Raw genomic sequence first — 25,394 nt, 5'->3', positions numbered from 1 at the left:
GGAGTGCGCTGGCCGGGACCCCCAGAAAAAGAGCAATTCCCTTCCCAGGCGTGTGTGTGGAAGGGACTCGGCGTTTCCCACCTCCCGAGCCCCCACGTCGGGGCCTGGCCCGCTCCCCGCGGGAGAAGGGGGGGAGAGCTGGCGGGTTGCGGGCAGCGCGTGTCCAGCCGGGGAGGCAGGGCGGGCCGGGCTCCGCTTCCCGCTCTAACCAGCTCCTTGGTTCCCTTGCAGGTCTGGGCGACGCCTGGGGACAGCCGAGCAGGATAGGGCCCTTGGATAACGTGGCCAAGGAGCTCGGATCCCATTTGCTTCAGGTAGTGGACGCCTTCCTCCTCTCGTACACGCTGCGCATCCCAAGTGTGGTGTTGCTGTGTGATCAACCTCCCGCCTCTCCTCCTCCTCCTCCTCCTCTTCCTCATCTCCCCCGCACCTCGAGAGGAGCCTGGGTGAAGCCTTCCTCTTACTCCCGACACTCGCACGGGCTGGGAGGGGAGAAAACCCGAGACATCAACCACTTCAATTATTTTTTCTTTTCGCCTTTTATACTGGTAGAAGTAACAGCTTACCATGGCGCTAATCGGCTCTCTGTGCACGCCAAGTGTCTCCCAGCCGTAAAAGCGATAATCGGACGCCCCAGAGCTGCCGGGGCTGTCCCGCGGGTAGCCCCCCGGCGAGCGGCAACGGGGAGCGCGTTTAGGCTGGAGGGGTGCCGGCCATCGGGGAGCGTCGTTCTCCGCCGGTGACTCGGGAGAGGAAGCCTGTAAGGCAGCGCAGGGCTCCCGAGGCGGGGGGTCAACATCTGGAGTAGATCTCCCGTGGACGTTAGCACCTGAAAATACCGTTGTTCACAATCTCGTTGATTCTGCTCTGGAATTCCTCTGGGTTCCCCCCCCGTAGGAGAGTTTAGGAAGTCGTAGCCGGGGCGTGTGTGCCAGCCGGAGGAAAAAAAAAATTACGTTTAGCTCCATTTTTTTTATATGTGAACTTAATACAGCAAGGGTTTTTCTCCCCCGAATTTAAAGACCTAGTAAACCGTAATCATTTAACGGCCGTTTTTACTGTGGGAGGTTAATTCCTGGTCACAGCGCTGGAGCTGTTTCAACTGTTCGCTCGGCTGGGGATAAAAACCTCAGCAGAAACTGTTCGGGGTCGGTGGCCGCTTCCCCCCGCCGAGTCGCCAGGAGGGCTCGCTCGCCCACCGCCCTCCCCGCCAGCCGGTGGCGTTGGGGGGCCAGCCCCGGCCGTTGCTGGGCCCCGCGCCCGCCTCGCGCCCCGGCCGTTGGCGGCGGGGCGGCGGCCGGAGGGCCCTGCGTAGCCCCCCCTCAGGTATTTGCCGTTCTCCCCAGGCTGAAGCAAGCCGCCTGCGCCGGGGGAGGTGAGGAGGCGGCAGGGTGGGCTAGCTGGGAAAGCTGTCCGGCGTTGGAAATGACGCGCGGAGTTGTTTATTTGTTCCCGCAGCCCTGCAAAATGTCACCCGTTCTCCTGAGGTAAAGAGAGAGCACGCTTTCGGTAGGGTCATTCGAAGCATGCGTTACCGACCGCATGCAGTCAATGGAAATTGATAAATTTCAAAATTACCTCACGTGGAGGTATTTCTAGCCCTGAAAATGTTGTTTCAAGTAGCTGATATCCTGCCAGCTGTTTCAGAATCTCTAGTCTACCTAGAAAGTGCACGTCTAGTTATATCATAAACATCACTGTTGTTACTCTTGCTCCTCCTCCCTGTTAGCTCTTTCCCATTTTGTCTGGCATTAAATGAACTTAAGTAACATTATATGCTAATCACCTATAATACTCATTTTACAGTTCAGTAATTTCTGAATGATGAATGCTTAACATTTTAATAAACCCACATTTACTGTAAACTTTTTTTAAGGGTTCTTAGACTGAAACCTTACATGTGAAGTTTCAGCTTCAATATGCTTTTCTGTACATGAAAGTTAGAGACCTACTGCACCATTTAATGCAGTAATGAATGTATTGACACGGCTTTAGTTATGATACTGGGTAGAGCAATTGCAAGATGACAGTGTTTAAAAGCAAAGTTATGGCTAAGGGTGCAACATTTTATTTCCCATTATAATACTTCTACAAAATTTAATTTATGTTCCAAAAAAGAAAAAAAAGTAAAGGCAAAGAGTAATCTGGTTTCAATTACATGCTCTAGAATCGTTAGTAGGCCAGAGAATAATCTGGAATATTTTCTTATTGGGGCAGCACTGTAAGAGCATGAAGCATACAGGATTTTATTGCTCCTCTCCTGGTTCAGTAACTTAAAAGATGAAATAAAATAAGCATTTGTTTTATCTGTATACTGTAAAAATTATTTTTCTCTTCCAAATATATTTTCCAATGATGTTAGTATGTGTGTGTTGATCAGAGCTTCCTAAACTGCTTAGAGAAAATGGATACTTTTTGACTGAGGATATCAGATACTTTTGAAAAAATGCCTCAAATTGGGCACTGAAGAGTCAAGGCACCTGCATACTTATAGTTTGTGTGTCCAAATCATGGGCAGTTTTGGCTAACCTGTACCATTTGCATCGTATTTCTTTTTCTCGTATGAATGACACATGGCTAAATTAAACTTCAGTTTTTACTCACACAAGTAATATTTACCTTGCAGTCAATATCCTGTCAATAAGAATTTGTAGGATTGGATCTCAAGTTTGCATTGCATATTACTATTATCGAGATTCACAGACTGTAGGGATATAGCTTAATGAGCATAAATATCTCTCTTCAAGTGTGATAAAGTTTTGAATGCTGATTTATTTTTCTTTCTTTTCCTAAGTCCACATAGCTACATAGCAGACGGCCCTCTGTTCAGAAAGACATTATTAAAAATATAGTCAAAGAAATTTAAAGCATTGCTTACGGTTTCATTAAATATATTGCAAATAGCGGTAAGCTGTGTCTGCCAATTATGCCATAAAAAATGGCTTGCGTAGTGCTAGACTTTCCCCTAAGTACCACATAGCTCAGGATTTGTACTAAGTACTAAAATAACCAGAATCAACAGGAGAATGTTAACTTAAAGTGAAGCAGTAAAGCTAGCATCTGTAGAGGGAATGAATTGGGTTTCACAATGTGTGCGTGTGTCATTGAGTTTGTAAGAATAGCATCGGATGAAGGTTTCTGTTCCTTAAATTTTGCTGCTATTTGCTGCTGTTGAAGTTGGATAGCAATCTTCCTCCAAAAGACTTCAGAAATTTTTCACTGTAAATGGTTTAAACAGAGTGCTTGCTTTTTACCTTACATATTTCTCTTTTTCAGACTTTGGATGGCTTTGTTTTCGTGGTAGCATCAGATGGCAAAATAATGTACATCTCAGAAACAGCATCTGTACATCTTGGCTTATCTCAGGTATGAGTGATTTATTCTGTCCATCTGTTAAATACAGATACTAGATTTGAAATCTAATACTGGTATCTTGCCATGGATATAATGCTATTGTTTTTTAGGAGTATTTGAAGCTTCAACTTTGTTCTCTGATAAATGACCTTACTTAAATATTCAAGTTCCCTTTACTTACAACCACATCGTGACTGTCTTTATATCTTTTCTTGTTCATTGTATTTTACTCCTCATTACCTTTAAGAAGGGTAATAAATAATATGATATTGCAAATTGCAGATATATACAGAGCTTGAAACCCAAACCTATTGCCTGTGTGGTAACGCTATACATCTGAAATAAAGTTTAGAATTCAAGTCTATATGTTTTAGATTGTGTAAGATATTGAGACTTGCTATGAAATAGAGAGGAAATCTGATGTGGAACATGAGTTTTATGGCAAATGTGCTTTAGGAAAAAAAGAAAAGGGGGGCAGATTTATGAGTGTTCACATGGAATTCAGGGTAGTTTTTCCTGAGTTTTTCCAGCTCAGTGGTCTTTTCAGTAAAGCGTTTTATATGGTTGTGATAGAACTCATAAAACTCAGTTTACTACTGTTCTGCACAAGAAGTATAAGGGGGTTTTATTGTTTTTTTTCTTAGAAGGACATTTCTAATTTTTTGCCTTCTTGGGATAGGCACAAGGGCAAATAGCCTGAATTTATTGCAGAGTGCAAGTTTCCATATCTTTGTGTGTAAATGTATTACACAAATTCATTGGTAGCACCTGACCTAAAGCTTGCCGAACTCCAATAGAAAAACTCCTAATTAATTTCACTGGGCCCTGAATGAGACTTGCAAGAAACAGAAGTGTTTCTTCAGAACCAGTTGCAGCTCAAACACTTCTCAGAGTTAAATAAAGTGAAAAAAAAAAAGACTTAATAGTAGAGGGAAGAAGAAGGAGGAGATGAAGGTGAGAGAGAGCAGGATGTTCTGAAAATGTCTGGGGAATATGCCCTGTGGCTATTCCAATAGCCAATAAACAGAGGAAGGGCTGAGTTGTGGAGATTATATGTGTACTTCAACTTTGGTAATAACTAATAACTTTGATTGAAAAACTGTGAAGTTCTTTGGATGTGTGTTGATAATAATGATATTAGAATCAGTAGCTGTGAAAAAAAAAAAGAATTCTAAATAGCTAGAAAAAGCAAGTATATAATCTAATAAACACCAGTTCTAAATCCAAAGGCAACTACAATCCCTGTTTTTGTAATCTCTTTTAGAAAAACTAGTTTTGAGAATCAATATTCTGTGTGGATACTTTTTTTCTGCCAGCTTTTAAAAATGTGTCCAGGGAACATTCTTGGTTCAAGCAGTTTGTTCAATTGAGTCTGTTACAGTATAGTATTAGTTGTTTCATAACATTTAATGCATGTTCAAATTACTTGAAAATTGCTTTGTTTTAGAATAAACTTTCCTAGAGAATGGCCATATATTCTACTCTGAATCAACAGCCTTATTGAAAGTTTTTCTTGCCTTAACTTTTTGAAAAGATCCACCATGTTGCTGACTGCTTAAATAGATTCATTTAGTCAGTACAATTATTCCAAAGCACTGAGTGTTCCCATCTGTCCTTGCTGAAGTAGAGTCTCATTGTCCTGTGCTGCTTGCTGTTTAATAAGTGCTAACTGATCTTCCAGGTTTTGTCCAGAAATTGTTTCTTTCTTTTCTTTCTTTTTGAGCAATATCAAGTCATCAGATCTTGTAGGTCTCAGTATTATCCAGTCATCTGGTGAAATTAAAGAACTACGGGATCAGTAGGGCACTAAATAGACTTTACCACATTCAAGGAGAGGGGACTGAAAGTGTCATACAGGCTTTAGTCATATTTAGCCCTCATGCCCTTACAGCCATCTGCACAGACTGAATTCCACGTGCATTGCACATGTAAATATCTATAAACCCTTAGTGCAAGAGGTGCTGAGGAAAACTAGAGGATTTGGTCATATTGCTTATTGAAGTCTGTTTAATAAGCAAAATCACAAATATTTCACTTTAGCAGAGATTTGTGAATGAATGGGCTGTATCCTTGAACTCCCCAGAAAGCTACAGATCAGAGAGGACAGAGGGATGTGAAATTTAAGGGCATGTTTTAGACTCTCAAAACATGAAGTGCTCCAGCAGTTTCACAGCGCACAGTTTTTGATTTACAAATACAAAACCCCAGCTAAACAAGGCAGTGATTTTTTCCCCTCCTTCCTTATTTGGTTTTATCATCTAATCTGTTCTTGCTTTTTCTCAATGCTCTATTTTTGAGAGGACAATTTTGCTTTAAGTAGTACTAGCGTTAATACTAGGCTACTCCTACGTATTAGGATATTAATACATTAACACTAGGATATTCCTGTAAGCTTCCCAGGGCTCTAAATGAGTTCTTGTTCCTGCTTCTCTGGAAATCACTGGGAGTTTTGCCACTGACATCAACAAGAATGAGATTGATCTGTAGAAGCAAAATGTGCAAGTCTCCCTCACCAAGTCATAATCCCACACTATATTTTCAACAAGTGCTCTCATAGAGCTCCAGCCAATACAAGCTGAGACCAGAGTGATGATGATTGTAGAAAATCTTTTAGAGTGTGCATAGAAAGGTCTTTTTATTAAATAATTTGACAATTAACTAGTCCACACATCAATTTCCAGTTAAAGTGCAATTTGTTTAAAAATATATATTTAAACTAAATAAAAAGTCCATTTAAAAATATTTTGCAGGATATTCTTGGAGACCTACTACAGTAGCCTTTATCTTCTAGCTGAACTTGAATTTAACTTCAGCAGAAAGAAATCAGAGCTTCTGAATAACCCTTCACTGGCTGGTGTAGTTAAGCTTTTTTAAAATTTAAAAATAACATTAAGGATTGTTTTTCAGCACTACTTCGCTCACTTCTGTCTGCAGCATCAGAGAATCAGAAACAGTATTTCTGAAAAGGCTGTATCTTCATTTGTGGACCTATCACTTAATTTGTGGCTTTGGATTTTGATCTGCCTTTGCTCTCAACTGTAACAGTAAATATTGTAAATACTAATGGTTAGGACCTCCTTCTCCATCTAATTTCAATTGGCCTCAGATCAGTGTTGAACTGACTTGTGCTAGCTGAGAGAGACAATTCCTTGCCTCTTTTTTTCCATGGGTAACAAATAGGTTCATATTCCCCAAATGTTTTTTCCCCTTAGAGTCGAAAGACACAAAATGGATAGGAAAATCCTCTTAGGAAACAGTGGTGAAAGATATATTTTTTTGAAATTTTGAAAGTCTGGAGCTTACTCCAGCTATTTTCTGCATCCATGAGGGAGCCAAGCTTATCTTTGACTTTTGATAAGTCTTGAAATATTTAACCACAAACATCTGAACTTTTCTAAGAGTTTATTTTACTTTCATCAAATAAGTATATGAAAGGCAAAATATGTAATTATTTGCTCTAGAATCCATCTACTTAGTCCTCTGTGTTTATTATGAATCGTTTCTTGGCAGGAAAAAAAAAATGTGCAGCTGAGTTACACAAAAAAACCCCTCTTAGCAGGAAACAGCGATATTTGGTAGTAAGCAGGTATTTACAGATATTAAAAAGCTGCATCGAGGAAGCTGGTTTAATAATCCTGAGGCATGGGATTTTAGAAGGTTTATGAATTGAACCGTATAATTTATTTTTTTAGGTTTTCAGTGTTTCATTGTAGGCTTTAAAATAGCATGCACGGACTATACGTAGCAGGAGACTGTGGTCAGTTTCAAAATTATGTATACATATTTTGGTTATTTGACTCTTACATAGTCCCCATCTCTTTGCTGACGGCTTTATGTTTCCACTTGCATTTTTACAGTCAATTTTGGTTTCAGTGTTGTATGTTCACCTCCCGCTGATTTTGCTGGGATTGCAAATGCATACATCAGAGTAGAAAATATTCCTATGTATATAATGAGAAAAACTAGTCATTAGTTTGACAAAGCACTTCAGTTTTGAATTTTAGATATAAGCCCCTGGGTATGAATTAGGGTTTGGATAAAACTGTGACCTTGGGTCCGGTCCTGTGAATCCTGTGAACGAACGTATATTTCTGTGAGTAGTCTTTTTGAAATAGGTAGTGACTTTTGGAAAAGCAAGAGATACCCATGAGTTATATTTTGTAAGAGAGTAGATGCATGTTGATGTGTTTATGATTATACTCGGTAATAGCAGACATGCAACAAGATCTTTTGGATTACTACAGTAGATGTTGCTAGTCAGGTTGGTTGGTGGTGTTTTTGTAAGAAAGTCTTTATATTGAAGGGAGAGATTATTTGCACATAGCCACCCATGAATGATTCTTTTTTGGAAGCTGTTTTCTCTGATACAATTGTTTTAATTTCGAAGGCAAAACATACTCTTCAGCAAAATCACTATTAGCCAAAGATAAAATAGTAAGAACAGGGTCATAAGTGATACTCGGTTTGGTTTGAACACTGACCACAGCTGTGCATTTTTGCAATGATAATTTTTTTCATGTTCTGGTTTACTAAGCATATAGGCCAATGAAATGCTCATCAGCATAAGAATTATTAGAATTTTTTAAAAATTGGTTTTACATGTCTGTAGGTGATTATGGTATTTACAGAGATAGCTATGGACGTTCACGATATGTTTTCCCCCATGTAATTAAAAACAAACAGAAGCATTGAGAAGCATGACTCACAGTGAGATTGTATATTCTCCTTCCTCCCCCACCACTAAAGCCTGAATATGGGGTGTTACTATAACAGGTCCCCCACCTGTTACAATCCTAAAAAGGAACAGCCAGTGCTTTTTAAGGAGAACTTCTAGAGAAAATTATATAAATGAAGCAGTGTAGATAATTTCCTTTCCTTTCCTTTCCTTTCCTTTCCTTTCCTTTCCTTTCCTTTCCTTTCCTTTCCTTTCCTTTCCTTTCCTTTCCTTTCCTTTCCTTTCCTTTCCTTTCCTTTCCCCTTCTCTCCCTCTCTCCCTCTCCCCCTTGTCCTCTCTCTTCCTTTCTTTTCTTCCTCTCTTTCTCTCTCTCCCCACCTCTTTCTCTGCTTTTCTTTCTCTCTTTTTCTCTCTTTCCATCTCTCCTTTTCTTTTTTCTCTTTCTTTCACTCTTTTTTTCCTTATTCAGTGAAATTTTATTCTTTTTAGAATATCAGATCAGTGTTGGTGGTTTTGTTTTTGCAGGGAGGGGTTGTTGGAAATAGGCAGTGGGGAATAGATGGCTAGAAAAAAAGTTAGTTTGCATAGTCTTGGGAAGAGACATTCCATGAATAATGCAGAAAATGGAACGATGAGAAACATTTTCGGAAAAAGATTGCTTTGTGGGGTAGACAACTTCATTTATTCCAAAGAAAAGGCAACTCACACATCTTAGCAAATCAGTAGGATTGGCTCAGAATAATAGGTTAAATTACTTCACTTCTCAGCTGTCTCTGATCTTGGGGGCCCAAGGCACATCAGGCCACACTGAACAATTGGGCAGCCTGACACTAATTTAAAACACAGGCTCAAAGTATTGGTTCACTCCTTAAATCAATTACTGCATCTATCTGGAGACTTTTGTTGGTGAGTTTTATATGTGGCAGATAGAGTTAGCAAAAAGGACATACAGTGCACACCATTCTTTTTTTTGTGCAACAGTTATTATGGATACAACAGTGGGAAAGACAGAAAAACATTCTTCTGCAAGCAAAGTTCAAGTGAGAAGAGGGAATACACAGATATTTAAGATAGATCTAGTCTTTATTGTGCATGTTTACTTAAAGCAGGGAAGGCTCAATCCAGTGCCCATGAAAATCTATGGAAGTTTGCATTTTGAATTTACTGGCTACTGTTCTGAGCCCTTCGCACTACTGTGGATTGAGTGTGGTGGATTGTCTTTGAAAAGACACAAAGGAATTGTGTAAATCTAGTGATTTGGCTCTGAAGGCTCAGCTGCCAGCTGAATGCAGGTGATAGTTTCTGGGAACCTGTAGAAACATTATTTTTTTGGATATCTGTCTTCTTGAGAGACATTAATACAGTTCATAGAGATTTTATCCCATTTTGTGGCAATCTAACATTTCTACAGCTGCTCTAGTTTATCACTTCATTTGCCAGCTCTCTCTAATAGCAGCTCTTCTGTACCCACATCATCACCAGAAATTCCCACAAAAGTCCCTGTAATATTAGTTACCACTGAAGAAGGAATTAATTCAATTTAATGGGTATAATTTGGAACACGGTTTTGATACATTCAACTTATGTTTTAAAAGTGGTATGTAGTTACCCAGATGCAGTGTATGCAGGTTACTTCAGAGCACTTTTGGGATAGGAAAAAAAAATAGCCAGCTGCACTCCTTCATGTGTTACATGTCTCTTCACAGGTGGAGCTTACTGGTAATAGCATTTATGAGTACATACATCCTTCTGATCATGATGAGATGACAGCTGTTCTTACTGCTCACCAGCCTCTTCATCCTCACCTCTTACAAGGTACTTATGTGATCTGTGATCAAACTACCATTGAAAAACTAAAAAAAGTAACAACCCTAGGCTGAAATGTGACACGTTCATATTTAACTGATATGAAGCTATGTACATGAATGGAGGAGGAGCATGAACTTGAAACTGTGACCCAGGATTTTGGTTTGTTGTAGTAAAGGGAGTAAGGTACCCTAGATTAAATAATGCTTTTCATGCCATGGAGTCCATGCAGTTTTAAACAGGTTTTTAGATTTTGCCCAGTGGCCATTTAATCTCTTTTATTTTGTCATCACTGCTGAGGTTGCAGGAATGTTGCAATGGTGTAGCTGTGCACAGCTGCAGCTATGCGATCTTAGTGGGGAAAAAAAAAAGAATAATACATTAAGCAATTGGGAAATAGAAGGGCACTTTTAATGTTTTAAAAACAACTGTTAAATTTGAAGCTTGGACAAAAAGCCAGACCTAATACCCTCCACTGTAGGAAGAGCAAGAATGGGTTTTGTAAATGACCTAGATTTAGAAACTCTCATAAAAAAAGTGATCTCTCCAGGAGAATAATGTCCTCTTGCCTTGATACCAGATCACTGATTCACCAAGCCTCTCCACACATCCTGTTCAGGTGCTGCAGATGATTCACCCACGCGTACCCATACAGCATGATGCTAAGCTGGATGGAGTGTCAGGGAAGACAGCAGAACTCTTATTGATTATGTGAACGCCTGGATCAGACTGTCCACCCTGGCTGGGCTCAGCCACCACACATAAATATTAACACAACCCTTTGTGTATTAAGTTGTTACTTCAGCGTTGTAACTACTATATAACTAACAAAGATATGCTCACCTTTGCACTATCTTCTTCAGTAGCTCGTTTCCTCAGGGACAATTCTTTGAACTTTAAAATATCAGAAATAATCTGGCTCCATCATGTACAATGTGCTTTCACATATATTTCATAATTGCTTAATCAGTTGGAGCTCACATCCTGCTAGTTTTTACTGGCCTTCTTAAGGCACAGCTCCTAAAAGCATGAGGAGCTTTGGGTTTGCACTACAATTCTGTTTAGGATCAGGCATTTTTTTCACAGTTCTGGTGCCTGTGCATTTTCTGTACTTGGTGATCTCACCACAGTTCTGACCGCTGTGATTCCATCAGCGCAGAACCATGTACCCTCTGCATGCAGGGAAGTTTTAATGTGCCTGGAAGTATATGTACTTCTCTGAGTGGTGTAAATGGAAGAATTATCTTAGCCTCCTTCTCTCTTCTTCCTCCCTAAACAGGTTGTCTTGAGTACCCCTTGGTGTCTTGAAAAACAAACTCTTATTTTTCTTGGACTCTTCTGATTCTAGTTGTTACTTGACAATTTCATAGTTTGCTCATTCCTCTGCCAGGGATTTTTTTTTTTAGATGTTGACTTAAAAAACACATTTTTTTCCTTTTTCCTACCTTACTGATAAGCAGAGGGGATACCTCTGTTATAAATGCATGACTTTTCATGCAGTTCTGCTGGTATCCGAGTTGGTAGTAAGACATTTTTATACCCACTGTCTGGCCAATGGCAATAGCCTCCTGTTTTTGTTACAACATTTGTTAGTCAGAGATTTTTTACAAATTTAAAGTCATGGGCAACTGATTCATATTAATTTCTATGTCAAATGCAAATAAGCCCCCAGCTTTTCCTGTTCTTTGTTTAGTGTCATGACTCTGGTTTACTAGAAGCAGTGAGACAGCACACTAGTACTGCAGTTCCAGAAGGGTGGGGGTTTTTTTTGTTCAGAACTAGGTACTTCCTGTTTCTTGCTTACGTGTAGATGTCTCTGGATGCTTATCTTGCCTGTTAGCATTTGTTTTCTGAAACAATCAGGTCTCTTTCGTTTTAGCTACTTACAGTCAAATTCTTTATTTCCTTAACAAATTCTCATCATTGCGAAGTGTAATTCTGTTCTGGTTGTGTTTGAAAAGACTTTACACACAATTGAAACTGTTGATTTCAGTTTACTTGCAGCTGTTTCAGTCTGAAATTCTGCTGATGGTATAATTAGCCACAGATATATGCCTCATTCACTGTAGCTTTCTTTACTTCATTCTACATAGATGCTGTTTGTTATTAGCATCAAGCTCTGGTTTCTCAGTACTGCAAAGGTAAAGGAAAATTTACTTTGAAATGTGAGCCATTTACATATGTTTTATTTTGTGTAAAATTTTGTGTAGCAGAGAAAATTGATAAAAACCTCAAAACAACAGCATCTTATTTGGATTCCTAGACTTGGAGAACATAAATAAAGGAGTTAGGTTGTGTTCTGGTTTGTATAGGGATTATTTTATGCAAATCTTACTTCTGTGTGTCCCTTCCCCATATAATGCATGGAGTGGGTATATTAAAATATCCAGAATACATAGCTAAATCTTTTTAAAATGAACAGAGTGACCAAATATTTATTTATATTTGTCTTCCCTGTGCCAGTAGTTCCCTTTTCTGCAGTGTATACATTTTATACATACATATCTTGAGGTATAACCTGAAACCACCTGGCCTACAGAAATCAAAATAGGTTTCCTGTTTTCCTTCAGTGAAGCTCTGAAACCTATTTAATAAATGACAAGAATGAAGCAAATTCTTTCTGTATCTTAGTAGGTATTTTGAATATTTATATAAAACATGGAGTTCTACAAATAACTTAGGACTGAGGGAAGTTGAGTAAAAGTGGCTTTATTTTCCAATAAAAAGGAAAATAGACTTTTTAAAGACCATTTTTTTGTCATTTCAGTTTGATTTTCTCTCTTTTAATCTTTTAAAACATGTTCGAATCATCGGGTCACTGGGTCAAATAAAAACTTTCCTTTTATAACTTTATTATGTTATAGATCTCTCCAATCTGTGGTATTACTCAGGAGTAAAATCAATATTGCACTGCAGACATAGACGTTTATAACACAAAGTTAGCTCTTGGCTCATGTAACTTTACTTGCTCAAGATGTGTTCTTCAGCTAATTCTCAGATATGCATATACATTTTTAGTTCAGTTACTATTTCAGCAGTTGTAGCTGGATAAGGTCTGTTATGATAGAAATAAAATCACAAATGTGAACATACATATCCATACTTTGTGGTTTCTGTTACTGGTATTGAATAACCCAGAGTACAGATTATTTTTGACTTCCAGTTTTATAGTCTTCATAAATTTTGATGCTATCCCTTTATTTATATCTTCGTTTGCTTTTAATCTTCCTCATTGTCCTTCATTATTCTCTTCAAACCTTCTCTTGTATTTCCAGTGCTTCATCAGTTCCATAGAAGCTTTTCTGAAAGACCAAACAACATGAGAAATGTAGAAGCCTTACAGCTGTTGAGCTCTAGAAATCTTATTTGCATGAGTTTTATTTCCCAGGGAAATGCAAATTATTGCTCACTGCATAAAATCAGATATAGTGTGGATTTCTTTATATCATGCTCACTGTCACATTGTTTTTCTTCAGATAACTTAGCCTGGTACTCAAAAAATGACATACTAGTTTTAAAGGCATAAGCCTTCTTAAATTATAACTTTTAAATTTTTTTAAATTTGCCCTGGACTTCCTAATATTTTAGGTACAACAAGGCACATCTTCAAACATAGAGGGCAGATACTTTGTTTTTTAAAAGACAGTGAAAATTCTTGAATAATCACTTGCTACCAGAAGCTGGGACTTCATAGCAATATTAAATGTAATAAAATTTGAGAAAATGGATGTTGGTGAACTAGCTGTTGTGTTATTACTCTTTAGATAAGTCCAACGTGGTGCTACAGTAAGTTATGGTAAGGAAAGCTTTTGGGGCAAGAAACTGGAAGGCAGAGCTCTGAGAAGCATTTAAAAGTCATAAAGGACAAACAGCTCAGTGTAAGCTCCTGTGATGAAGCTGTGGCAAAAAGGAGTAATGGAAAATCCTTGTGCATATAAGCACAGGAATAGTGAATAGGAATAGCAGGGATGAATAATTGTGTTCTTTATACAATACTAGTGAAATGGACACTGGATTTTTCTGTATAATTCTGTTGTCCACTCTTAAAAAAAAGTGGCAAATTGGAGAAAGTACAGAAAAGAGCCACAAAAATGATCGAAGGACTGGAAAGGCTTATAATGAGAGATGAAACAACACCATCTGTTTATCAGTAAGAAGATTGGGAGGTGACTTGATTACTGTGTGTGCATACTTTCAAGGGAGGAAAATACTGGGAACTAAAGGACTGTTTTAGAAGAAAAAACGTATCAAGGACCAATGTCTGTGAACTGAAACCACAAAAGCTCAAATTAGAATGATGCATACATTTATAACTAGGAGTTTGATTAACCACAGGAACAAAATACTGAGGGAAGCAGTGATTTCTTCCTCTTTTGATGTCTTCAGATCAAGGCTGTATGCCTTTATAGAAGATATGCTTTAGGCAACCAGAAGTTACTGAGCTCACCACAGGAGTAACTGACTGAAGTTTAATGAACTACAATGTACAGGTTACACCTATGATCTAATGCTCCTTTCTGGCCTTTAAAGTCTTCAAACTATGACTCAATGAAAGCCATAAACCCCATGATCTGTGGAGGCTTTGGAGAATTTCAGCTTTAACTTACAAAGTCTTTAAGCTGCCTTTTTACTTGCATGACCAGCATTGAAAATGTAAAGCAATATGTACTGATCCCTTGCTATGAAAGAAGCCAACAGCTGGACTCTCTTTCTGAGGGTAGCTGGGGTGGCAAAAAAGAGTAATTTCTCTCACATACACATTAAAGGTAGGGTATGCCTCAGCAAATCACCTCGCATGAGTCTTTAGGCCAACTTTGCACCAATTGTAGCAAAATGAATCCATTATATTCAACTGGGATGGGTTAGCAGAAAAAGAAAAAAAAAAGGAAAAAAAAAGAAAAAAGAGAATAATTTGATATCTTTTCCGAATGACGTGTACTGGCTGTGTTCAGATCTCAGATGACTCCACTGGCCCTTTACGTCTTTTCAAACATTGCTTAATGTATTTCTGGTCTGCAGCATTTTAGTGTGTTCTGGCTTGGTTTTGTACCTGTGAAGCCTTAAACCTCGGTTTTGCACTCCCTATACCACCTGTATCTGTTGCATAGACTGATATCAAGATTCCTGGGTCTCGATCCTAAGATATGCAACACCTCACTAACAGGAAAGTGGGAATTGTTTCATGGTGTAGGGCTGAGAAACTGATTTCTTAGGATGTAGAGAAGTTGTTTTGATACATGCTGTCTTTCCTTAAGCATTCACAGCTCTGAAAGCTTTTCTTTTCTGTTGCTTCAACTTGTGGAACTAACAAACTGGGTTCAGTGGATGAGATTCTCCTGCTGGGGCAGAAGGTAGTCATCCAGCAGGGCAGTTGGGCTCCAAAATGTGGGGATGATGAGGTAACAGTAGTTTCTGAATCTTGGAAGACTGCAAGGTTATGTTTATGACTGATTATGTCAAGACTCAGTGCATGCTGCATATCTCCCTTGTTTAGTGCAGGAGACCTAGCAGGTTGTGGTGCCATGCAAAGTTCTGCCTAGCCAACAATAGCTCCAGAACTTCATGGAGCCGTGTGAGGAGTTTGCCCCTTTCCTCACCTTACATATAGCATAAAACTAAATGTTTGTCAGGCTAGTAAGTCTAAGCTGCTACAGCTCAGCAGCAAAGCATTTTGGTACTAGCATGGTGGGGGGTACAATGCTGACAGAGGTTTGTGAAGTGACTGTTACAAAGTTCCTTGTCCAGAGGTGATAAGCATTTTGAATGTGTCTGAAATAGTGGCTGGCTTTCAGGGATTGAATACTGAGGATTGCACAAGGATTATTGACTACACCCTGCTCCCCCCTAGCATGCTCTTCAGAGGAAACAACATACTGACACAAGCTGGGATGCACATACTACAATGTTGGGACCTTAAGCCCTCAAATGATGTTGCTGTCAAAAGTGTGTCTGCACCAACCATTTTTGCAGAAAGTTTTCTTTAACAGTTAGCAGCACAGAGGGGTAGGCTTGTAGCATAATAGTAACGCTTACTAAACCATCTGGAGTTTTTGGGGAGATGTTGTACCTCCTGAACCATATCTATAAGAATAAAAAAGGAAATTTTTGCATGAAATATCAGGGTAGTGCAAGCTGGGTATGACTAGTCAGTCCATCTGTCATCATTGCAGCTGAATATATGCAAGCAAGCAAGCAAAATAAGAGATATTTGCACTGCAGGTTAACTGAGACAAGCAATTAAGCAATGCTGAGAGGGATTCAGCATTGTGTGCTGCTCTTCCATGTGTGTTTTTGGAGTCAGACATTGTGTGTCTTTTATTGGTTTCATATGCTTTTTCTGAGATTTTAATCCTTTAAAACGTCTATAGCTTCCCAACTTTTGCTGACTTGCACACCAAGGCATGGTATACAAAAAGCAGTTTATTAACATTCCCCAGAGCAGATAAAGGGAAAAAGGAATACTGTAGTTATTGTAGACATTCCAGTTGTCTGCTAATAACTGGATAATTCTTATATGATTAGTTATAAGCCTAATTTAAGTTACACAAGGAATGTGGAATACATTGTGTCAGGCTTTCTCCACTCTGGTTGATGCTTTACAGGGCACCATTTCAGTCAGCTAAGAAGTAAATGCCAGTTCATACTTTTCCTCTCAAGGAAGAACATCTTCCCTACATACATTTTGTTTGATATTAAAAGAAGGGAATAGAGAATTTTACATCTGGAAAGATCTTTTTTACACTAAGTTTTACAGAAATTTTGCTAGTAGTACATATGCAAAAGACAAATGTTGATAGGAATTTTTGCTTTAATTAATTAAAAAATATTTTATAGGAGAACTGTTATTGAATGATAATGGTTTAACATGATGATCCTGTTACCACTGTTTGTTAGTGTTATTTTAAACTTGAGAAACCTAGAAAATATTATTATTTTGGATGTACTAAAGTGGAAAACAGGGCAGACTGCTGTCACCCCATTAAAAAATCTTCATTGATAATTGATAATTAACAGTAAAGTATACCAAAGAGAGTAGAGTGTCTCAGACTGCAGAAGCTATTTGTCTCCTCTTTGCCTAGTGCCCTGTTGAGTTTCTTCTCTAAAAAGTTTAGAAACATCACTTACAGGAGCAAAGGAAAATTTGGGCAAATGCTAGCAAACAGCTGAGACAATTTACCCTCTGCAGTACTGACAGGATTCTGAATACAGTCAGGACACAGAACAAACTGTGCAAATGGGGAGGAAATTTGGGCAGCTTGTGCAAGCTTGAGACTCTACGACAGAGGCTAACAACGGAACTGACTGCTTCTCTACCACAGCAAGAGCATTATCAGGGCAAACCAAGTCAGCCCACAAACTTCAGTTTTCAACTTAGTAGGTGCATAGGAACTTGCTCTCTCTATACATATAATTTGCAATTTTGCTGTGTAAGGCATTTATATTTTATCATTCAACTGGTGCCACTCATTTGCTAAAAAGATGAGTATTCTCAAATACTTAAGCCTGTAACCTGCATGCGTATGTATGAGGCTGCAGTGTAATAGGGAGAAGGGAAAGTATGTCTAACTGTTTTTTTTCTTCTCTCTTACTTGGAATCAGTTTTGACCACATGCATCAGGGAAGGACAGGGAAATGCTGTTTTCATAAATCCCTTTGCTTGCAGTATTTAATTTTGCAGAATAGTTTTAGTCACAACCTCACTTTTGCACTGTTCTTTCTGGCATAGCAATAATAAAGGTGGTCAGTATGCACCAGGCATACAGGTCTGACTCCTCATTTTCCACTAACTCATCTCCAGGCCCACTTCTGAACTTGTCATGAGGAAAGTCCATCAAAGGCATTAGCAAGCCCCTTCTCACGCTGGTCCCGTTGGTCAATCCTGGATTCCCAGCTTCAAGCACTACCTTAAAACTCTGTGTGCTACTATGCAAGCATCTCTTTTGTATGCACCCTACAGTGCTTTCACCTCTTTTGTGTTCTAGAAGTTGGTGTCACCTTCATTCAGAATTAAAGGATAGAAGTTGTGGCATTCTCTTTGCTGTGTCTCACAAAAGCTATAGCCTTGTTATGTGCACAAGAGACTAGCCAAGATACTTGCATGCTCTTTTAGTCAGCAACGTGCTGTGTGGGACCCAGATGCTTTGCAGATTACACAAGAATAAGAGTAGAACATGTGCAACTTTATAGTATAGAGGACGTAAGATGAAAATAACCAACTGAAAGGGCAAAAATTTACAGAGCGCTTGGGGGATGGGCAGCAAAGTGTTATCCAGACATGAACTTGTGGTATCTGTGTTTCCACTCTGTAAAACAGTCCAGCAGGGACGTGGAGTGCAGCGTATCACACATGCATGCCTTGTCTCCAGAGGAATGCACTAGCTTGAGGCAGGCGTGTGTCTCTGCACAAGTTGGATGGGAGGGAAGGTGACCACTTGCACAGTGCTTTGGTCTAAATGTGCCCTTTGAGAATAGTTTTCATCTCCTACACTATAGCTGAAATTTTACATTGCATCCAAGCTGCCATGTAGAAGGAACATGAATCATTAGCTGTGCTAAGAGCTCCTGGTTTTAATGCTGCTTCATATCTTTTGTAGTGACAGATGAGACATACATTCTTAAAACAGCGCATGGTGCAGCAGTGTGCAGTTTGCATGCTGATGTATATTAATTTACAAAGTGGTTCTACAACAAAACAATGCCATATTTTGCTAATATCAAGACTTGGGAGCTTTGGGAAAGAGATATAAAATAGTAGCTTTTACCTTAGAGAAAATAAAGGTATGAGAGGTGAAGCTGTGGAAAAAACTATGATGATCTTTCTTCTCAGTCCACTGTGCAAGCAGCATGCAAACCACAGAATTTTGTGACTGTTTTCTTTCAAAGGAGATGAAAGATGGAGTGGAAAGCAAAGATGGATTTCATAGTTGCACCCCCAGGGATGGACAATTCTGGCTTCCATAAAGCTAAACATGATTTCACAGAAATGCTTGGAGAATCCTGTTTGGCAGCCATGTGCAATATAAGTGAACAAATGCACAAATTCTTTATCCAAAATAGCAAGACTCATTTTCTTTACCATGACATTTATTCTGTTTACGAGAGTAAGAAAATACAAATCTGTAAAATACAAACAGGCTATTTTATTCTTGACTAGTGCTTGCAGTCAAACTGTATTGCATGGTATACTAAGCTACGAAAAGAGAAGAGATTAACGGAGAAGGCATACTTTGTAGAAATGGTACTCAGTGCTGCGAGAAAGAAACGCATCTTCTGTATGTCCATGGACAGCAATGTTTTTCTATGTTCTCATTCACAGGTTGCTGTGTTTCAGCTCTGTGAGGATGTTAACATATGGATAAGTTTGTGCTGGGATTTGAATGAAGCCATTTACTCTCTGCCTCATTTCTAGCTTTTACTGAACGTACTCAACTACATTGTAGCAGTGCTTCAGGGAGGGAGCCTCTGTAAGATGACCAGGCAATATAGTAATATATTAGTAGGATAGAAAAACTTTTCTGAATCTGATCAGGGAAACTTGGAGTTTGGCTAAAAAATAAATAGTGATGCATTTGAAATGGACATTTTGGATGTGGATATGGACTCTGACTTGCAGTGCCTCCCCCTATAAACTCATTATAAATGATACCTCAATTTTATTAAAATATCTGCTAGCAGGCATATTGAAAAAGTCAGGATCTCAGTAGCCTCAGATACACCCTTCCAAAGAAGAGCAGCAGGAAAGGTAGATAAATCTGCTCGAAGTATATAATGATGTTGATCAAAATCAGTATTTTACTCGCATCAGTTTTCACTTCCAGCTATTACCAATCACCCAGTTAGGGAAAAATGGAAAATTAGAATTCCAGGATAAAAACTGAGAGTCTCACAGGTCATCCTTAAAAACATTTCAGTAAAAGTTTGTGAAGCAGTGGGGAGAGGACAATCTCTTTCAAATGTTAAACATTGATACAGGGCAAACAAAATCAGAAATTTGCTATCAAAAGTAAATCCAAGTTACAATAAATATGGGAAGCCACTGGAATAGAAAAATAGTGCCTCTGATCGTGCTCCACGTAACTGGATAAAAAAAAGCACTACGCCAAAAATGGGAGGGTAAACATTTAGAAAGAACCCTAAAGCTCTGCTTTTCATCTTTAATTCCTGTAGTAGATAAACACAATGTCAATAAGATCTGGGAAATGTTAAAAGCTGTACTAAGAGGGTTGGTCTACTGTTCAGGAAGCTATCATCAGAGCCTTTCAAGATACTTGGCAATTTAGGAGTAGGGGCGGAGGTTTCTTTTTAGCTATAGCAGTTATTGAGACATTTTGTGGACTCATCTTCTGAAAAAAACTTGAACAGAAGAATGTACAAACTTTGAAAATTATTTAACTCACATATGAAAAGAAGGATCAATTTCCCGATTGCTTTAAAATTGTTTGGGAGAGGGAAGCAAGTCACATTCAGGTAAAGAGGGAAAATAGATGCTGACGTACACAGTAAAGGCAAAGATGGAAAAGCAAACCCATGCTGCAATACTTACACCCATAACGGAAAACTGTGTTAAAACCTTTCATAGCAATACACAGCTGTTTGTCAGAATTACAGATGACTATGGCAAATGCTAGAGAAGGTGCAATTAAACAAATTTCATCATATGTGGTGGACTTGCTGGAACAGTAGGTATTTGAAGGAAATGGTGCTAAGAAAGAGATACAATAACAGTGAAATTTAGCATGAGTTGCAGCAAAATTTGCCATCTCCATGTGGTGACTGCTCACTTTTTTGAAACCTCAAGCGGCTGGGAGAGGAGGGGCTGGGGACCAGCCCTGCAGAAAGGGGTCTGGGGGTGCTGGTTGACACTAAACTGAATATGGCCCTGGCAGCCAAGAGGGCAAACCACATTCTGGGGTTCATCAAACACAGTATAACCAGCTGGTCAAAAAAGGTGTTTATCCCACTGCATTTAGCATTGATGTAGTCTCACCTTGAGTACTGTGTGCAGTTCTGGGCCCCACAATTTCAGAAGGATGTGAAGGTCCTTGAATGCACCCAGAGGAGGGCAACAAAGCTCGTGAAAGGGCTGGAAGGCATGTCCTGTGAGGAGCGGCTAAGGAATCTGGGTTTGTCTAGTTTGGAGAAAAGGAGTCTGAGGGACAACTCCATTGCTTTCTACAGCTTCATGAGGAGGGGAAGTGGAGGGAGATGCTGATCTCTTCTCCCTGGTATCCAGTGATAGGACGCATGGGAATAGTTCAAAGCTGCACCAGGGGAGATCTAGACTGGACATTAGGAAGCATTTCTTTACCAAGAGGGTGGTCAAACACTGGAAGAGGCTTCCTAGAGAGGTGGTCGATGCCCCAAGCCTGTCACTTTTTAAGAGGCATTTGGACAATGACCTTAACAACATGCTTTAACCTTTGGTCAGCCCTGAATCGGTCAGGCAGTTGGACTAGATGGTTGTTGTATGTCTCTTCCAACTGAACTACTCTATTCAGCTTGTTGTCAGTTTTCCAGTTTTTCAGCTTGCTTCTGAAGCTGTAGTCAATGGGGCAGTATAATATATAATACCTTCTGCAGTGACAAATGTGAATTTACATATGAGATTGTTTTACTGCAACCTAAAATATCCCCAATACCACACTGTGTGAAGATACAGTTGTCTCAGTTCCAGGCGTTGTGAAGGCGTAGTTGGAAAGTACAGTTCACCATGGGAGCCACTGCTATATTTAATGAAATATCCTTTGTTTCTTGCAGCTCTAAAAATGCTGTTTTGTAAATACATCAAGTTACGTCCATACAAACACACACAGAGTACATACATATGCAGAGATTACAATAATAGTGTTCTTTTAATCATTATTACTACTAATAATATGAAGTACATCCTTATCCAGAGAAATGGGGTTTCTTTTGTTAGAGATTAAAATATCCTCACATTGGATCTGGTTTTATTTCTTTTTCTCCCTTTTCATAAAAGAAAAAAAAAAAGCAAAGCTAAGCAATATGTAGTTATCAATATCCATAGAGTTTGAATGGATTACTTTTTCTTCTGTGATACATATGGAAGACAAAAACCAACAAAGATTGTTATTAATAGTTTGGGTTTTGGTGTTAGCTCAGCTGGAACATCTCCATAAGACTTCCTGGACTACTCAGTAGCATTTTGTTTCTCATCCTTCATTAGCTGATGTCTGCAACCTATTGGTTTCATCTTTTCTCTATAACAAACAGACATAGTATATACATAGATTTTTATCATTTTCTTAACACTTAAAGGACAGGTGTTAACATCACTTACAGTGATGCCTTTATATAGTTAACATTTCAGAATAATTAAATACAGTGGTTAAGCTTCGGTTGTTAGATGGTATGAAGATTCTCTTATAATTAAGAAGGATATTTTCCTTCAGTGTTGCTTATATTCTGGTTCAGTCATAACATTTTACTATTCATTATTCTCTCTCTTATGTTTCATATATATGTGCTTAACTCACAGTTCTCTCAACTTTTAACTACTTAAGAACTGGTAGCACTTGATTGATTTCTTCTCTGTTTCAAACCTCTTTTACCTTCTTGATAGCCTAAGATTCTTTCTGTTATTTATATGTGCTGTGCTTACATGTTTGCTTGAAAGAACACTAGTGATATCAATAATTACATTACTAGGTCTAGAGGCTTTATGTTGTTATATTTTTGCAGTTTTTCAAAACAATTCTGATGATTGATAAAATCACTTAGCTCTTAAGAACAATTGGTTACATTCACCTCTTACTCAAGTCTGGAGTGCTTATTTTACATTCACTGGTTTTCTGTCTTCCCTAATTTGAGACTTTTGCTACATCCCTGGACATCTCCAGTCATTCTGCTTTTACAGCAGGTGCTGGCTCTTTATGCTACAGGCTTTTTTCCTGCTTTATAACCGAGCTTTCATGCCTACTATCTCCCCACAATTTTGTGATTAACCTCTGCAGCAGGACAACATGCATTAGTAATCACTCTTCTCACAGCTCATCTGATTTCTCCTATTTGAATATTCAGTGTCTCCCTCTTTGCTTGCTAAACCTTTAAGTGTCTCATTTTCTTTCTACCTTCTCTTCATCAGAGGAGACCATCTTAATTGCATCAGGTACAGCCTGGATGTGATATTTTAAGTTTTGCATTATATTGATGAAAGCGTTAGCATCCAGCAGGATACCTGGCCTCTTTATTTCCCAGTCAGCTTTACAATTAAAAATATACTTTAGTTCTTTTTTGCTTTGCTATCCCCTTCTGCTACTTTCAAGGGTATTGGGGAGTCACACTGGCAGAGGTATCAGTTAATATGAATACTAATTCTCACTGTTCACGGTCTTGCACATCTAGGTTCTTTATGTGAGGGTTGCAGTCTCTTGATCAGGTCTGGAGATGGTTTTATTCCCAGTAGGCACGCACAAACACACATACATGCACAGAGTCCACCAATGACAGATCAACACGAACAGCAGAACAGTGCTTTTACTGGCACCACATACACACTAATAGCACTCACATAAGCATAAACAATATGAATGGCCTGGTCCTGCTTTTCCTTGCCAGCGAGTCAGTCTCAAAGCTTGCTAGTAGATTTTATACTCACACACACACACTCACAAAGATCTCCCTCTGGTAGCTTTTGTGTTCTTCAGCTCCAATCCTGCAAACAAGATGCCAGATGCCATGTAGCACCTGCACATTATTCACTGGGCACCTTGACACAACCATTAGCCTTAACCAGCCATGTAACAATCCCAGCTGGCTGGTTAAAAATGCTGTGGCATTCTGCATCCACCTGTGCTATGGGACACGCTGCATTACTAAATAACTGCATTAACAGTTGTTACAGCCCCAGACCATCCAAGAATGGTCAGGCTCTCTTTTTCTCTTTTAGACTCATTCTGCTTTCCCTCCACCCCAAAATGGCAACTCTTAGAGCAATGCTGGGCTCCCACACAAACACACACACACACAAACACTCATTCTTAATACACACAGGAGGAATATCATCATGTATACACTACTTTGACCTCTTCAGGTAAAAAGGCAGTATGTCACTCAGGGCCCAGATTCTGTTTGGCCACATGGACCATCTCTCCTTTTGCTTACTGAAGGCATCTTAATATCAGCTAGCTCAAGCCTCAAAAATGGAAGCTCACAGATGAGCTCCTCGTGGGTAACTCTTCCCTCTAGATTGCAGGCATGAGATGTAACTGATTTAAGAGACTAGTGTTTTTTGCTTCAGCAACACACTACTAAAAACCTAATAATTCAATGATCAATAATTAATAAACACATCATTATTAAATTACACTTATAATTTTGCACTTGATTACACATGACAAAGCCACTAATTATTACTCTTCAGTCTCACAAATCACATGCAGCTACTATTGAATTACAATTCTATCACCCTTCCCTCCCCATGCCACTTATTACTAAGGTGCAACTCTATCCCTCTTTACTCTGTCCTCCTATACCACACAGCATGTTTGCCCTTGAATTGTTTTAATCACCATCCTGGCTTCCTAGAGAGCCTGTAGCTAGTTACAAGGACTGGTGTTCCAGGGGAACCTCTTGCTTGCAATCTACCATCATGAAATCAGGGAGACAAGACCTCTTCGTAAATAATGAAATAATTACCAATTTTAAATAATAAAGAAAAAATGTTATCATACAGTCTGGGTTCTACTCTAGTTTTATAGACAGCTAAAGACCACACTGTGCACCATAACCTAATCCTGGTGGAAGAGTGACATTAGAGCTGACTGAGTGTTTCTGTAGCAGTGCACTAGTCTGCAATAACATTTAAAAATGAAGGAAGCAGCAAATAGAGGGCTAACAAATAAGGTGCCTGGAAGGAGCTTGTTACTGAAGGAGACTCTTTTAGGTCTTGTGGCAGGACATTTGAGAAGTTTAAGGCATTGCTTCCAATTCCACTAATCATCTCTTTTTATAGAAGAATATAAGTCATTAAAATTGCTAGCAACTCAGTCCATGTCCAAAGATGGTCTTTGTACCCTCATTACTGTGCATTAATTATTTTTCTCCCTTGCCCTTTTGAAGGGAGAAAGTTACCTTCATTTTGTGTGCATGGGACTGCAGCAGAAAGAGAGCAAGCACTAGTGTTAGGTCACACAGAAAATCTATATTGAAGCCATAAATTGCACTGATGTTCCCAACTCCCAGATCCATTCTTTACTCATGAGGTCATGCTTCAGCAATAGCAATCTGTACTGTATGCCTTCCTCCCACCAAATTGTATACATTTGTATTTAAAACTCTATAGTAGATGTGCCAGTTCATTTAAGTGCCTTTTTCCCCATACGGATCTAATTTGCATTAGGAAGATAGATGGAAAATTCAAATACTCAGGAAGGCTGATACTAGTTGAGATGCACTACATATTGCATTTCTTTTCCCTCCTTGCTAAATCCTTTTTCTGTGGTTGTATCTCCAGACCTTTAAACTCAGAACTTAATATAGAGAGTTTATTGGTTTCCAGGTAGTGGTCTGAGGTTCCAACCACTGCAGGTGTGTGGCT

The 25,394-nt window shown here is 39.1% G+C and overlaps 1 protein-coding gene across 1 annotated transcript in view; it reads left to right on the top strand.

Moving 5' to 3' along the window:
* Nucleotides 1–25,394, top strand: part of SIM2 (SIM bHLH transcription factor 2) — a 64,069-nt gene that overhangs the window by 10,950 nt on the left and 27,725 nt on the right. The window contains exons 3-5 of the mRNA XM_052794269.1: nucleotides 232–314; nucleotides 3,277–3,366; nucleotides 9,736–9,844. Coding sequence (XP_052650229.1) covers nucleotides 232–314; nucleotides 3,277–3,366; nucleotides 9,736–9,844 — 282 coding nt within the window. The remainder of the gene's footprint in view (nucleotides 1–231; nucleotides 315–3,276; nucleotides 3,367–9,735; nucleotides 9,845–25,394) is intronic.

The sequence above is a fragment of the Harpia harpyja genome, chromosome 8 (assembly GCF_026419915.1).
Source record: "Harpia harpyja isolate bHarHar1 chromosome 8, bHarHar1 primary haplotype, whole genome shotgun sequence".
Classification (NCBI taxonomy): domain Eukaryota; kingdom Metazoa; phylum Chordata; class Aves; order Accipitriformes; family Accipitridae; genus Harpia; species Harpia harpyja.
The sequence above is the reverse complement of the archived record's forward strand: the minus strand, read 5'-3'. Positions and strand labels throughout refer to the sequence as shown.